General features: G+C 48.2%; 1 protein-coding gene across 3 annotated transcripts in view; it reads left to right on the top strand.

Annotated features, from left to right (window-relative positions):
* LARGE1 (LARGE xylosyl- and glucuronyltransferase 1) overlaps window positions 1–13,316 on the top strand; it is a 598,897-nt gene that overhangs the window by 553,434 nt on the left and 32,147 nt on the right. For all 3 annotated transcript variants that reach the window (XM_036864771.1, XM_036864770.1, XM_036864769.1), the window contains exon 11: window positions 5,481–5,644. In XM_036864771.1, the coding sequence (XP_036720666.1) occupies window positions 5,481–5,644 (164 nt within the window). The remainder of the gene's footprint in view (window positions 1–5,480; window positions 5,645–13,316) is intronic.

Below are 13,316 nucleotides of genomic sequence, written 5' to 3'. Positions count from 1 at the left end.
ATCTGTCTTTTGTTTCTGTGACTTGCTTGTCAGGAGCCCCTGCTCCCCACGTGGCTGGAGTGTGGAGTGGGGGTAGCCTTCAGACCCTGTTCACAAAAGCCACCCCAGCCCTGCCTTCCAGCTCCGCGTCTCCCTGGAGAAATTACCTGGGTGAAAAAGAGGCGGGTTTCAAGCTGCTCTAGTCTCCCCCTTGGGATAATATCAGCCGTGCAGTCAGCAATAAGCAGTCCTAGATTAGAATTTGAAAAGGTACATAATGCAATCATAATAACATCGCTGAGGTGTGTGTAGCACTCTACAGTTTACAAAGCACTTGTACATGCATTAGCTCATTTGAGAAAATTGCAGGGAATTACTTAAGTACAGAAAAGTATAAAGAAGCCAATAAAATTCATCTGTGAATCCACCACTCAGAGAAAAGCTTTGTTAACATTGTAACGTGTTCCCTTTGGTCTGTTTCTGTGTGGGGTTTGTTTGTCTTTTTGCTGTATTGGAATCATAACTGCATATGCATCTTTATGGCCTGCTTTGTTCACACAGCGTTGTATCTTCCACCAGCTCATTTGATCCTCACATCCATCCGCCAGGAGAGAAGTAATTGTGTTGTGAGATGTCCCTGGTGTGAGGTCCAGAGACTGGATTCACAGTCCGGACCACTGCTCTCTAGCTGTAACTGGAAGATTATGGGCACCTTCTGAGCCTCAGTTTCCTCTTTCGTAAAACGGAGATCTGTGCTCAAGGATTAAATTAGTAAAGCAATGCACCTGATTTAGCACTGCACCTGGCGCACAGTAGGTGCTCAGTCTATATTAGAGCAGAGGTGCAAAGCACCAGGTTGATAATAAATATAATATTAAAGCTCAAGGAAGGCATCTATTTGGTCCAGAGTCCAATAGACTCTGACGTTTTATGTCTGACCTCATACCTGCTGTGCTTTCCACAGTACCCAGTGTGGTTGGTAAATGGCAATGTTACCTAGATCCTATCCGTTAAGCCCTGTGATGGCCACAGGTGACCTTGGGATGTGGCTGCCATTGAACCACATTGGTACCATGAAGTTCATAGATGGAGGCTACTTATCCCCCGGGACTGCTGGTAGACCCTCCCAGCTAGGGCAGCCATACTTTGGTAGCTCTAGGAGCATTGTCATTGGTCACTGTTCCCTTTCTTAACATGCTGTGGCTCTGAATGCATCCAACAGAGTCTTGCTGGGCACTCAAGATGCACTAGGTGTTCTGGGTTCAGGGGATTCAGAGATGGATGGGATACGGTTCCTGCCTTTAGGAGCCCACGCTATGGGCACTTTCCAGAAAATGGCTCTTGGAGCTATTTACCTTGGAATGTCATTTTCCCCAACTTAAGGGTACTGCCGGTATAAGGCTAAGGGAGAAGGGAGAACCCCGTAACACATGCATTTCTCATGTTCTGGTCACTAATTTCCTTTCTCTTGTGATGAGGATAAACAGCTTTTTCGAAACCTCATCAAAGAAAGACCCTTTGCTCCACACGCGTGTGTCCAGCCGTGCTCACACACGGACCTGCATACACATCCTCACACGCTCCCCCTCTCTCTTCACTGGGCTGGAAGCCATGCACTCTTATTGGCATACTAATAATACAGCACGAAACAAATACCCCCCAAACAGCCCTGCTTTTGCAAAGAACTTGACAGACATTTATTCTCTAAAGGGCAGTAATTGCTTGTTTTCTTCAGCAGGGTGGGTGAGAAAGGGAAGGTGGGTGTCGGTTGGTTCCGTTTCCTCCTGGCAGGCAACACTGCCACTTCCAGGCATATTTGAGTTCAAGGAGGAAGACGTCGGGACTCTCTCTGACACTCATGAAACAGAAGGTGACCCAACCTCATCCAGCCCCTCTTCCCCTGCCCTCCAGACCCTTGCCGGGCCATCTCCTTCAGGTGACGTTTCAGCACACGTCCACCTAGGTGTCCCCGGGAGCCCAGGAGTCTCCCTTTCCTAATTGTGATCACAACCACGATAATAGAGACATTGTTGAGTCACTCCAAACACTGTGCCCTTCATATGCAGCATCTCCTGGAATCCTCCTGCCGTCCCCTGAGGTAGCTACTGTTATTATCCCCATTTTACAGGTGAGGAAATTGAGGCTCAGAAGGGTTAAATGATTCACCCACTCTCCCAAGATTTCACGGACAGGATTGGGATCGAAGCAGTAACCTCAGTCCCTGTCCTGTGTCTGTTTCTTGACCTGAGGCTAAACAAGCATCTTTTCTGGAGAGGCAGTTTGGTGGTCCAGGGACAGAGACCCAAGTTTGACCTCCCTGGGTGATCTCAAGATCTCCAAACAGCTTTCTCAACTGTCAAGTGAGGGTTTGACACGTGCCTCACTGGATGGCTCTAAGGAAAAGAAGTCAGGCACACCTAGCACCTTGCACGGAGCCCGGCACACGCTTGTTTGCTGGACACAACCTTTTCTGCCGTCACAGACCCTCAAACTGCAAATATGGGAGCAAATGATGGGCGTAAGAATGACAAGCCTCTATGCATAACATTAGAGGATACAAAAGGGAAATGACACGGACAGACCTTAACTTCAGTGACTGCAGCCTTCTTGTGTGCGGCAGGTATTTCTCATGCACACAGCACATGCATATTGAGCACCTGTCCTGCAGTGGGCACGGTGCTGGGGACAATGGTGAAGTGTCACAGTCTCGCCAGGGAAGTTGCTCTTAAACGATTTCAGTTCAAACTAGCAAGTGCTTTGGTGGAATTATGAGTTGAGCGCTCTTAGAGCACAGAGAAGAAATGGACTAGCCCTACCTAGCAGGGCCCATAAAGGTTTCACAGAGAAGGTGCCATTTAAGCTGAATCTTGAAGGTAAATAGAATGTCCCCAGGTGGGGAAGAGTGGGTGAGGTGAGGGAGGGCGTGGCAGAGAGGGAAGATGGGCCAAGTGACGGAGGTGTGGGAGGGAAGGCAGGTTTGGAGAGCGGAGGGAAGACCATTGGTGTAAGGCAGAGTGTGTGGGGATTGATGGGTCAGAGAGAGAGAGAGTATGTGATTGTCAGTGAGAATTTGGGTTTAGTCCTGCAGGCCAGAAGACACCTGGGTTTAGTCCTGCAGGCCAGAAGGCGTCACCTGGCTCATAGGATCTTAGGTGCAATGAGAGTTCCAGTTCCTAGCTTCATATCAAGTAGTTACCCTGCTGGCATAGAGGGAATCTTCAAATAGGCAAGGACGTCGAATTGGACTTGAAAAGCTGAAGGGTATCCCTGATGGCATCCTTTTTAAAGGTTAAAAATGTCAAAGATAGCTGAGAACGTCTCACAGATCACTTGATCACAACCAATTCCCCAAGTGGCCTTTGGGAACATATGGGTGCATTTGGAGTTGTACACAGCCGTCTGGAGAACCCTGCGAACGTTTATTGGGCCGGGGCCCTGGAAACCAACTGCCCCGTGGTATGTGGGACAGACTCACACAATGAAAAGGTACCCCACACAAAATGCCAGTGACACTACCTGTTATCTAATGCTCCAAACCCATAAAACCTCAGTGGTGTACGGTGAGAAGTGTTTGTGGATGCAGCTCTACTGATCTTGGCCAGGCTTGCTCACGTGACAGGCAACTGGGGAGACTCCACTCTGCTCCAGCTCTCTCTCTTCCCCCAGCAGGCTAGCCGGGCATTTTCCCAAGAAGCAGGCACTTCCTCTTGAGCCCTAGCCTCAGGATTGGGGCATCAGTACTACCCCCTCCATTCTGTCTGCCAAAGCAAGTCACAAGTCCAGCCCAGATTCAAGGATTAGAGAAATCGGCTTTGCCTCTCTAGTGGGCAGCACCAAAAGTCACATGACAAAGGGGAAGGATATGGGGGAGGGGGCAATGAAGAAACGGGAGCATTTAATGCAGTCAGCTGTCAGAGCACACATCTTGAGAAATAATATCATAGCTTAACCTGTCAAGGCAGTGGTCTTTTTTTTTTTTAATAAATAAATTTATTAAAAAAACAAAACACTGCAACAAATTTTTTTTAAGTCTTTTTTCAGGAATACAAACACAAAAATTACAAGATCAGCATGGTCCTAATGTAAAGCAAACTAAAATTTACCATGATTTTGAACTACTGGTAGAGAATAAAGAAGGATAATCCATTTGACCTTAACAGTAAAATCATTGGAACTGTAGACAAAAGAATAATCATAGCATATCACCTAGTTCAAGGCAGTGGTCTTAATTGATAGGTCATAGAGAAGTGAGTGAATATATTTTCTTGTTGTTTTAGAGATTTTATATATATATATCTTCTTTTTGGAAAAGTATTCTGTTGCATTCAGCTCTTAATCACTCTAGTCATGTAAAGTTTAATCTATATTCAACTATATGTCATCATGTGACGGACAAGGTTCATGTAACAGAAGAAATATTGGGAGCAACCATGTGACCTTTGGCAAATTATTATTTAAATAAGTTTTATTGAAATACAATTTGCATATGATAAATCCACCCATTCTAAGTGTACGTGTATTTTCACAAATGTGTACACCCAAATGACCATCACTTTGATCATGACATAAGACATTCCCATCACCCGAAAAAGTTCTCTCCTGCCTATTCCCAGCCCATTCATTCTAATACCGCACATCCACTGACTGAATTCCCGTAACTGTCGAACTTCTTTTACCTGTTCATTGCAATCTTTCACCTATAAGGCAAGCATAGTCAGTCACACCTGCCTGGGAGGGATATTGTGTATAGGGCAGCTGCTTATCGGCAGATCTGGAAACCTGTATATATCTGCATCTGCTTATGTGAAATGCTAAGTTCCTAGTTCCCTGTTAGGACAGCTCACTCTTTCACTAGTTGGGTAGGAAGGAGAATAGGAGAGGTAAGTAAAGAACTCCTACAAGCAGATTAATGAAGTAAAAGACATCAGAGCATTAGAAGAGAGGGAGAAAAAGAGTGGGTACTGAGACTGATTAAACTTGGATGAAATTAAAAGAAAAGGTGTTTTGTTTTGTTTATGGGTTTGCATTGTTTTTCTTTCCAATACCTGGTACAGAGGTTGAAATCTGTAGCTCTAGAGAGAGAAAAGCATCAGGTCACACAAAGGTACTGTTCCATTTGGTTTCCGTTACTCTGTTCTTAGACAGTTTCCCCCTGTTATTTGAAATTGTTGTGCTGGGTCATGAAGGAAAACGTTTTTTGTTTTGTATAAGGACTTTGTGGTTGCTTATACATTTGTCACAAAGTCCTTATACAAAACACCATCACTGTTAGCTCAGAAGGTCTCATTCCTCAGAGGGTGAGGCAGCTGCCCTTTATCATCACCTCTTTGAAATCAGATTAAATTGCAGAGGAAAATGACAACAGGATCCTGTCCTTCTCTGATTGGCCCATCAATAAGGTCCAATGGGTAACAAACTCAGGGGAGAACAGGGCACAACAAACAGGCAGGCCCCCTCGGGGATCTTCTTCTTGTTTCCAAGCCCTCTTGCCTACCTTTCAGCTCCAGAAGCAGCTCTCTGAGCTGGATGAGGACGACTTGTGTTATGAGTTCCGTCGAGAGCGTTTCACCGTCCACCGAACCCACCTGTACTTCTTGCACTACGAGTACGAGCCCACTTCAGACAACACGGACGTCACCCTGGTTGCTCAGCTCTCCATGGACAGGTAAGCAGACGGGCCCTCACCCCCCACACAGTCGCCTCGCCGCCGCCCTGCACCCGGTCGGATGGAGAAGGGAGAGATGGCCTCACAGGCTGAGAACATTGAAGCCTGATAAGATAGGGCTTATGTCTCATCCCCTCTCCAGCACTGAAAACCAGGGGCTCCTGTCTCTTGATGGTGCTGGTTGTTTCTGAGGATGAAGAATTGATTCTAAAAAAAATAGAGCTCTACTCAAATTACCTCAAGGAAAGGGGGAGTGTATTATAGGGAAACACATGGGCTGGACCCACAATTGCTGCTGGAAAGCAATTGCTGTTTGTTTTCCTTATATGCGTGTTGATGCAAGCATCATTCGTGGAGCCTGTATCAGGAAGTACTGACGTGATCCCTGCCCCCATGTGGCTCATGGTCCATTGTACTGATTCTCAGCCTTGACTGGGGACAAATTGAATCAGCTGAGGAACTTTTAAAACAAATTCATGGTCAGGTTCCATTGCAAACCAGTTAATAAGTAAGAATCTTTGTGGGGTGGAGACCTTGAATTGTTTTAAGTTTGCCATGTGCAGCCAATGTTGAGAAAATGGGACTAGCGGTATAAAAACAGTAAATAATTAAGTCAAATGATTATAATTGTGATAAGTGCTTTGAAGGAATGAAACACATATTATCAATGCCAAGTGAGGGACCTTCTTTAGGTGGCATGGTCAGGAGAGGTCTTTCTAAGGAGAGGACATTTCTGCAGAGACTTGAGGATGAGAAAAGGAGTTAGGTATGTGAGTTGCTGAGAAAAGTTTTCCAGGCAGACGAAATAGCAAGTGCAAAGGCCCTGCAGTAGGAAGGGCCTTGTGTATTCAGACACCTGATAGAAGACCAGTGTGACTGAAGCATCACTTGAGAGGGGGCTTGAGAGGAAAGTTGCCTGAGGTTAAGTTTATAAACATTAGAAACTCATAAAATATTTGGATTTTATTCTAAACGTGGTTGAGAACCTATTGTAGAAATTTACACAAAGTTTTATGCTGTAACTTAGGTTTTTGAAAACATCTCTCTGGCTGCCAGGAGGTGAATGGATTCAAAGCCTTTCAGGGCTCTGCAGTTTTTCTGTACCTGGCCGTCCTATGTGCCTTCTGTGCACCTCGGCTAACCAGCTTCCTCTTTGATTTACTGATGTCCATGGTGGCTCCCCTTGCCCCAGTTTCCTTCATGTCATTCCCCCTCGACTCCCACAATTAGGAAGGGAGTTTGATGGTCTCATTCTGTCTTTGAGCCACTTTGAAGATGCCTGTCCAGCCTATGGATGAGATTCCATGGGGTCGTTTTAGGATTAAAATGAGTTAACGCCTGTAAAGTGCTGAGGACAGTACCTGACACACTTAGTAAGTGTTCAATAAATGTCACTTGTGATTAGTCATGAGTGATTGAAGAATGAGTGAACAAACAAAGGAACAGCACTGGGACACGAAAAGGTTCACAGCCAGTAAGCAGCCTGGGAGTTCGGGAGAGCGAGGGCGACCTTGCCTCCGGAGGCAACCGGGAATGATGCGTGCTGAGAGCGGCTGTGGAAGCAGGTTCCTTTTTGCTTTGTGGGTCCCTCTGCTTATTAGCAAATGACGGCTCACAGAATTAAATGGCTTCATGGCTAGTAGTTTCCTGGAGATGCACAGCCTCCGGGACACCTGTACAGAAACTCAGAGAACTTGCTAACCATAACAGGTAACAAAGACCCAATGGCATAAAAAGGACAAGCACAGAGCTTCTGGCACCAGCTGGGTCCTTGACCTGCTGTGTCATCTCAGGAAAGGTCTTTCCTTCCCGTAGCCTCAGTTTTCTCATCTCCAAAATTCACGTGATTGCTCAGCAGATACTATGTAAGCATCTATTACAGTCATGTGTCAGGCTGCTGTGGGGCTGGGACTACGTAAGAAGACCCTATTCCTGCCTTCAAGGAATATGTAGTGTATTCAGAGTTCAGACCATGTATTCGTTTTCTATTGTTGTTTAATAAATCACCACAGATGTTGCAGCTTTAGAAACACTTTTTTTTTTTTTTTTTTTAATTTGACAGCATCTGGGTCAGGAGTCTGGCTATGTGTTAGCAGGTTCTCTGCTTGCGGTCTGAGGCCTGAAATCCAGGTGTTGGCTGGGCTGCAGTCTCATCTCGGAGTCAGAGTGCACTTCTGGGCTCATTCAGGTTCTGGCAGAATTCAGCTCTAGGACCGAGGTCCCCGTTTCCTTGCTGGCTGTTAGCGGGGGTCCTTCTGAGCTCCTAGGGGCCACCCTCAGGTCTCAGCCGTGTGGCCCTCTCGGCATAGCAGCTTACTTCTTCAAAGCCAGCAGGAGAATCTCTCCAGTCTGTTATATGACATAGTCACAGGAGTAACATCCCATCGTATTCCCAGGTTCTGCTCGCACTCAAGGGAGGGGTGCTGCAGGGTGATACAGCAGGGCAGGGGCAGGAGTCCTGGGGCCAGCCTAGAATTCTGGCTGGCACAGGCGGGGAACAGGTTCTGACGACAGAGAGATGCTGCAGGAGAAGCCCCCAGCCTGGCCGGGGCAGAGGAAGGAAGAGAGAGCGTATGTCCCCGAGGGAGGCTGCGTGGACTGACAGTGGGAGGCCCGTAGGGAGAGAAGGAGCCCCCCGCCAGCCCCCAGGTGGAGCGTGCCGCATATCCACAGGATGGAGAGGGTGCCGGGCCCTCTGGGGCACACACGGTTAGAGCTTAGGTGCTTGTGCCTAGGGTGAGGGTGAGGAGAGCAAAAGATCTCGGCCAGGTGGGCAGGGCTTGGGGAAACCGGGAGAGGTGGCCAGCCCTTCCAGCTCAAACCTGCCAAGCTCCCCAGTGAAGCTCCATGAGGGACTGGCCTAGACCAGTGTCCCAAGTCACCCCTCCCCTTCCTTATCAGCCTGGGTGTGCACGCGCTTCCCCACCAAGCACAACAGCAAGTCACCCGCCATAACAGTCGCTCTTTACATTTATTTTTCCTTCTCCTCTATGCCGTTTAAAATGAAAACAAAACCTAATCCTTGATATTCATGCTGCATGATGGTCTAGATTGGTCTTCTGTTCTCCAGGCAGCATAAATGTATCTCAGTCCCCTCAGACGAGGCACCTGAAGTCCAGATACTATGACCTGGCCAGGTGAGAGAGTTCCAGGTGATCCCAGGTTCCCATCAGAGCATCCTGGTTTTCCTTGGTCACATTCACGACTGCTATTCGTACATTCAGTTTGTCACCAAGATATTCCTCATGAAGATCAGTAGCCAGTGGTTACCTGCAAACTCAGGTGAAAATGTGAGACTCTCTGGGAAAGCCCTGGGACATATTTACATTCAGTCAGTACTTGCTAGGTCTGTGTTCTCTGACCACAGCATCTGCACGTGGTAGATATTTAGGAGAGAGAAAGTGATGTAGGGGGAAAAAAAGAGAGGAAGACTTGGGTTCAAAGTCGAGTTGCACCACTTCCTAACCGTGTGAATTTGGGCAAGTTATTCAGGCTATTTGAGCCTCACTCTACTTACCTATGAAGTGGCAATAATATCGTCAAGTTCACAGATTGCTGTCTGGGTTTTATAAAATAAGACGCTGGAAAGTTGCCCAGTGATTAGCAAGTGGGCCACGAATATTAGCACGCTTTCCTTAATATTTTTCGCCTTTATGCTGGCTATGGCATTTGCTACCCGGAATTTACAAACAATTAGAAGACAAAAATTTTTAATTATTAACAACTCAAATCCATCCTTATGTATACACTCGTTATTAACAAAAGAATACAGACAGGACAGAGCCCCTCTTTCTGCGGCCACCCCGAAGCATCCAGCCTGGGCTGCAGGAAACCCGGCAGGACCGCCCCTCCCAGCCGGCTTAAAAGAAAGCCCCGGCACCTCTCACATCTGCTGCAAACACTAACCTCAGACGCCTTCCCTTCAGGGCACACGCATCCCCCAGCATGGCAGGCGTGTGATTCCCCTAACGTGCTGTGATAAGCAGTGCCATCCAGACAGTACCTCAGAGAACCCAAGGAATTCCACACCCTAGCAAGAGACACTTAGCGGGACATAATCAGAAATTATAAAGCAGCCGCACAGGTGGATGAAGACGGCAGAAATTCCTCCTTCCACGCCGCCATCCCGCATATCCAATTACGATGCAGCAGGCTGACTGGTGCCTGTTGGATTGATTTTTAATTGAGGAAACATTTCGGGTGTGTTTGTAAACCTTTGAGTCAGAAGTAGGCCCTACGTGAGTGCCACGACGAATTAGGGGCGCCAGCATGCAGGCTCCCGTGCCCAGCTCCCTCTAGAATTCCGTTCGGAAAGAATGAACGTTGCCTGCTGCAGCTGTGGAGCTGGCAGGGCGGCTCCTCGCCCAGGCGCTCGCTCAGGAAGCTTCCCTCCCATCCCAGCAGCGGACGAGAATGGTTGAAAGGACGGAGCGGGCTGGTTAGGAGGGATGCTGATTGCAGCATCCCTGCCACCTGGCCGGGAGACGCTTGCTCTGTTTCCTGCTCCTTGGAAGAAGTCCTTGAAGTACCAGCTACAGTTCCAGGGAATCATGTGGCTGATGGCCTTCTCTCTGTTTTCTGCAAGCGGGGGAAGGAGAACATGAGCTGAGCTAATGGGGTCCCATCCTGTCGGTCCCATCCCTCCGCTGGCAGCACAGCATCTTCTGGGAGCTTGTTAGAACACAGATACAGGGACCCCATCCCAGGCCTGCCGAACGGGAATCTCTACAGTGGGTCCCAGGGATCTGTGTTGTAATAAGGCTCCCAGGTGATCCTGAGCCAGCTGAAGCTTGGAAAGCATCGTTCTAGAGAGTGAGAGGTACTCCTTTCCCCATGTGACAGCCAGGGCGATCTTAATCTGGTCACATGATGCTTTCTCATTGCCTTTAGAATAGTATTAGAGCCGTCCACCGTGACCTTGAAGGCCCCATATGACCCGGCACCTGCCCAGCCCCCAAATCCTCCTCTCCTTCTGCCCCTCACTTGCCTACGTGCCATCCACACTGGTCCTGTTTCTTCTTACTTGAGCGTGCTAAACTCTGTATCCCAAGGGCTCTTCCCTCTTCTTGGAAAGCTTTTCACCCAGGCTTTCTCAAGGCCAATCCTTCTCATGATCTGGGGCTCACGTTGACCTCTCCTGCAGGCCTGCCCTCACCGTTACTCTTTATCCTGTTTCCTGTTCTGTTGCCCCTCTGGCACTCAGTTCACTCTGAACTTACCTTGATTTGTTTATTCCTTCTCTCCAGAAGTGCAGGAACCTTGTCTTTCTCGTTCATTCTGGGGCCCAGGAAAATACCTGCACATTGCAGATACTCGCTGGATATTTGTTGGAGGAGCACGTGTTTCAAAGGGAGGAGTTGAACCTGAGGAGGAAATCACAGCTGTCACGTACGAGTGCCTGCTGCACCTCCAGCTCTGTGACACACACTTGAGAGTCATAAGTAAGCAGGCTGTTCACACAGCGGCGCTCGCAAGGTTCCAAGAGCAGCTCCGGGCAAGCCCCACCAAACAAGCACTTTTCAGCACCCCTGCTTGTGTCACGTTGCTAATGCCCCGTGGACCAAAGCATGTCCCATGGCCAGCCCAGAATCAGTGTGGCGGAGGGTATTACCAAAAGGTGTAGATAGATAGAGGGAGAGGAATTTGTAGCCATTTTGTCATCGACAAAGGTATTATTATCCCCTCTATGCATATGTGGAAATGGAAGCTCAAAGAACTATTGTCACTTGCCCAGAGATACTGACACAGGTCAGAGTTCAAACCCAGTTCTGCCTGAGCCCCGAACCCACAGTTGCCCTCTGTACCCCGCAGCCTGCCTTGCTCTGTGTACCAGATTGGAGTCGTCTGCCTTGTAGGGAGTGGGTTCCCCATTCCAGCAGAGGCTGAGTGGCCACCTGCCTGAGCTGCTTGGCCAACTGACATTCTAGAATTCCTTCCAACCCCAGTCTTCTGGTTTCGAATCATCCATCTCCCTGCCTGCTCCCCTTCACCTACACAGACTGTCTGGGGCTTCCTGTCTCAGTAGGACTCCCTGGGGGAAGCCCTGCTTCTTTCTAGGTCTTCCAGACATATCTCTGGCCATTCCTGAGCCTTTGCCCTCCTCGTCCCAGCATGAAGCGATGGCGGGCGCTATGGGGGAGGGGAGAGAGCATGGGACAGAGCATCAGGACAGGGGGTCCTCGTGTCAGCCCTTCCTCTCATACACGGTGTGCTCTTCCGCAGGTCATGCTCTTCTCTGAGGCCGAGGCCTTTCATCATAACAATGTTATAATCAGACTAAAAATCTCAAAGATTCTTTCCAAACGGGTAGGAATTACCCATTTTTTGAATTAATCTTTGGCTCTTGAAACACTCTCCCTTGGCCCAAGTCCTTGCTGTGCCAGATCCTTTGTCTTCCTACATAAGACACCAAAGAAAGACTCGGCACAAAACTCAACAGGAACTGCACAGGGACAGACCTTAGGGAATAGGTGTGGGGAGAAACAACCAGGAGAAGGATGGAGAGACTGGGGGATCTTGGACTCCAAGAGAGACCAAGGAGGAGGAGGAAGGAATAGAGGGAAGCTGACACCAAGGTTAGAACACGTTTCTGTTTGGGGAAACAGGTGATGAGAAGATATTTGGGGACATCTTTCTCAGCCAAAAACCGGTTCATGTTGAGTAGTGGTCTGGTTCCCTGGCACTGGGGTCAGACCTGGGTGCGGATCCAGCCCCTCCACTTTGTAGCTCTGTGACTTGAAAGAAGTCATTTCACCTCCTGGAGCTTCCTCACCTGTAAAACAGTGATGAGAATCTCCACTATGTTTATAGCATTACTGTAAATGTTACAAATGACAACAGCCAAAATGTGTCGGCACGCTGTGAGCACCAGATAAATGGTAGGGACGTATTGTCTCATGATCACGCTTTATGTATCATTGTCATTATGATGAACCTCGCTCAGTTTGTCTGTTTGACTGTTGTTCGGGTCCTGGCAGAGAGCTTGGTTTTAAGGGGAAAAGAGAGACTGGAGCTAGTGGCAGAGAGACAGAAGTGACTGTGCTATGATTCGTTTTCACTCAGTCAGTTTCTTTGGAACATCTGGCACCATTTCCTGTGGAGTCTGCGTGGATATGATGTTTGTCACATCAGCAACCCCTTTCTCCTGAGAACCCTAAGTATTTTGTGTCTCTGTTCTCGCTCTAAACTTTTCGCAGAGGTGGGAAGATGGGGCTGGACCAGGCAGGGCTTGCTCCCTGCTCGGAAAACTCAGACACAGAGTCCAAAACCAGGGCAGCGGGAGAATCCACAGCAGAAGCTGGTCTCTCTTCACACTCGGTCAGACATGCCGCCTGCGTCCACTCCCTTTAGCAGCTCTGACGTCCACATAGTAGAAATTATCCTTGCCCTGTACTCCCCAGATCTTAAAGGATTGGTACAAACATCTCTCTCATCCAAGTGCAGAGTCCTCCCATTTTGCAGACAGTGCAACTGAGGTGCAGGTGGGATAATTCAAAATCCCAGATTCTCAAGAGACCAGCAGAAACCAGGGCCCTTGTAGCAGAGGCCGAACACAAATTTCAGTGAAATCAAGCACTGTGGAGAATGTAGTGCCTCTTTCAAAACTGGCTGGGGTCAATTTGATTAACAAGTGCTATAAAGTATGAGAAATGGAGGGCATTTTACCCTGATG

This window comes from Balaenoptera musculus, chromosome 10, assembly GCF_009873245.2.
Source record: "Balaenoptera musculus isolate JJ_BM4_2016_0621 chromosome 10, mBalMus1.pri.v3, whole genome shotgun sequence".
Classification (NCBI taxonomy): Eukaryota; Metazoa; Chordata; class Mammalia; order Artiodactyla; family Balaenopteridae; genus Balaenoptera; species Balaenoptera musculus.
The sequence above is the reverse complement of the archived record's forward strand: the minus strand, read 5'-3'. Positions and strand labels throughout refer to the sequence as shown.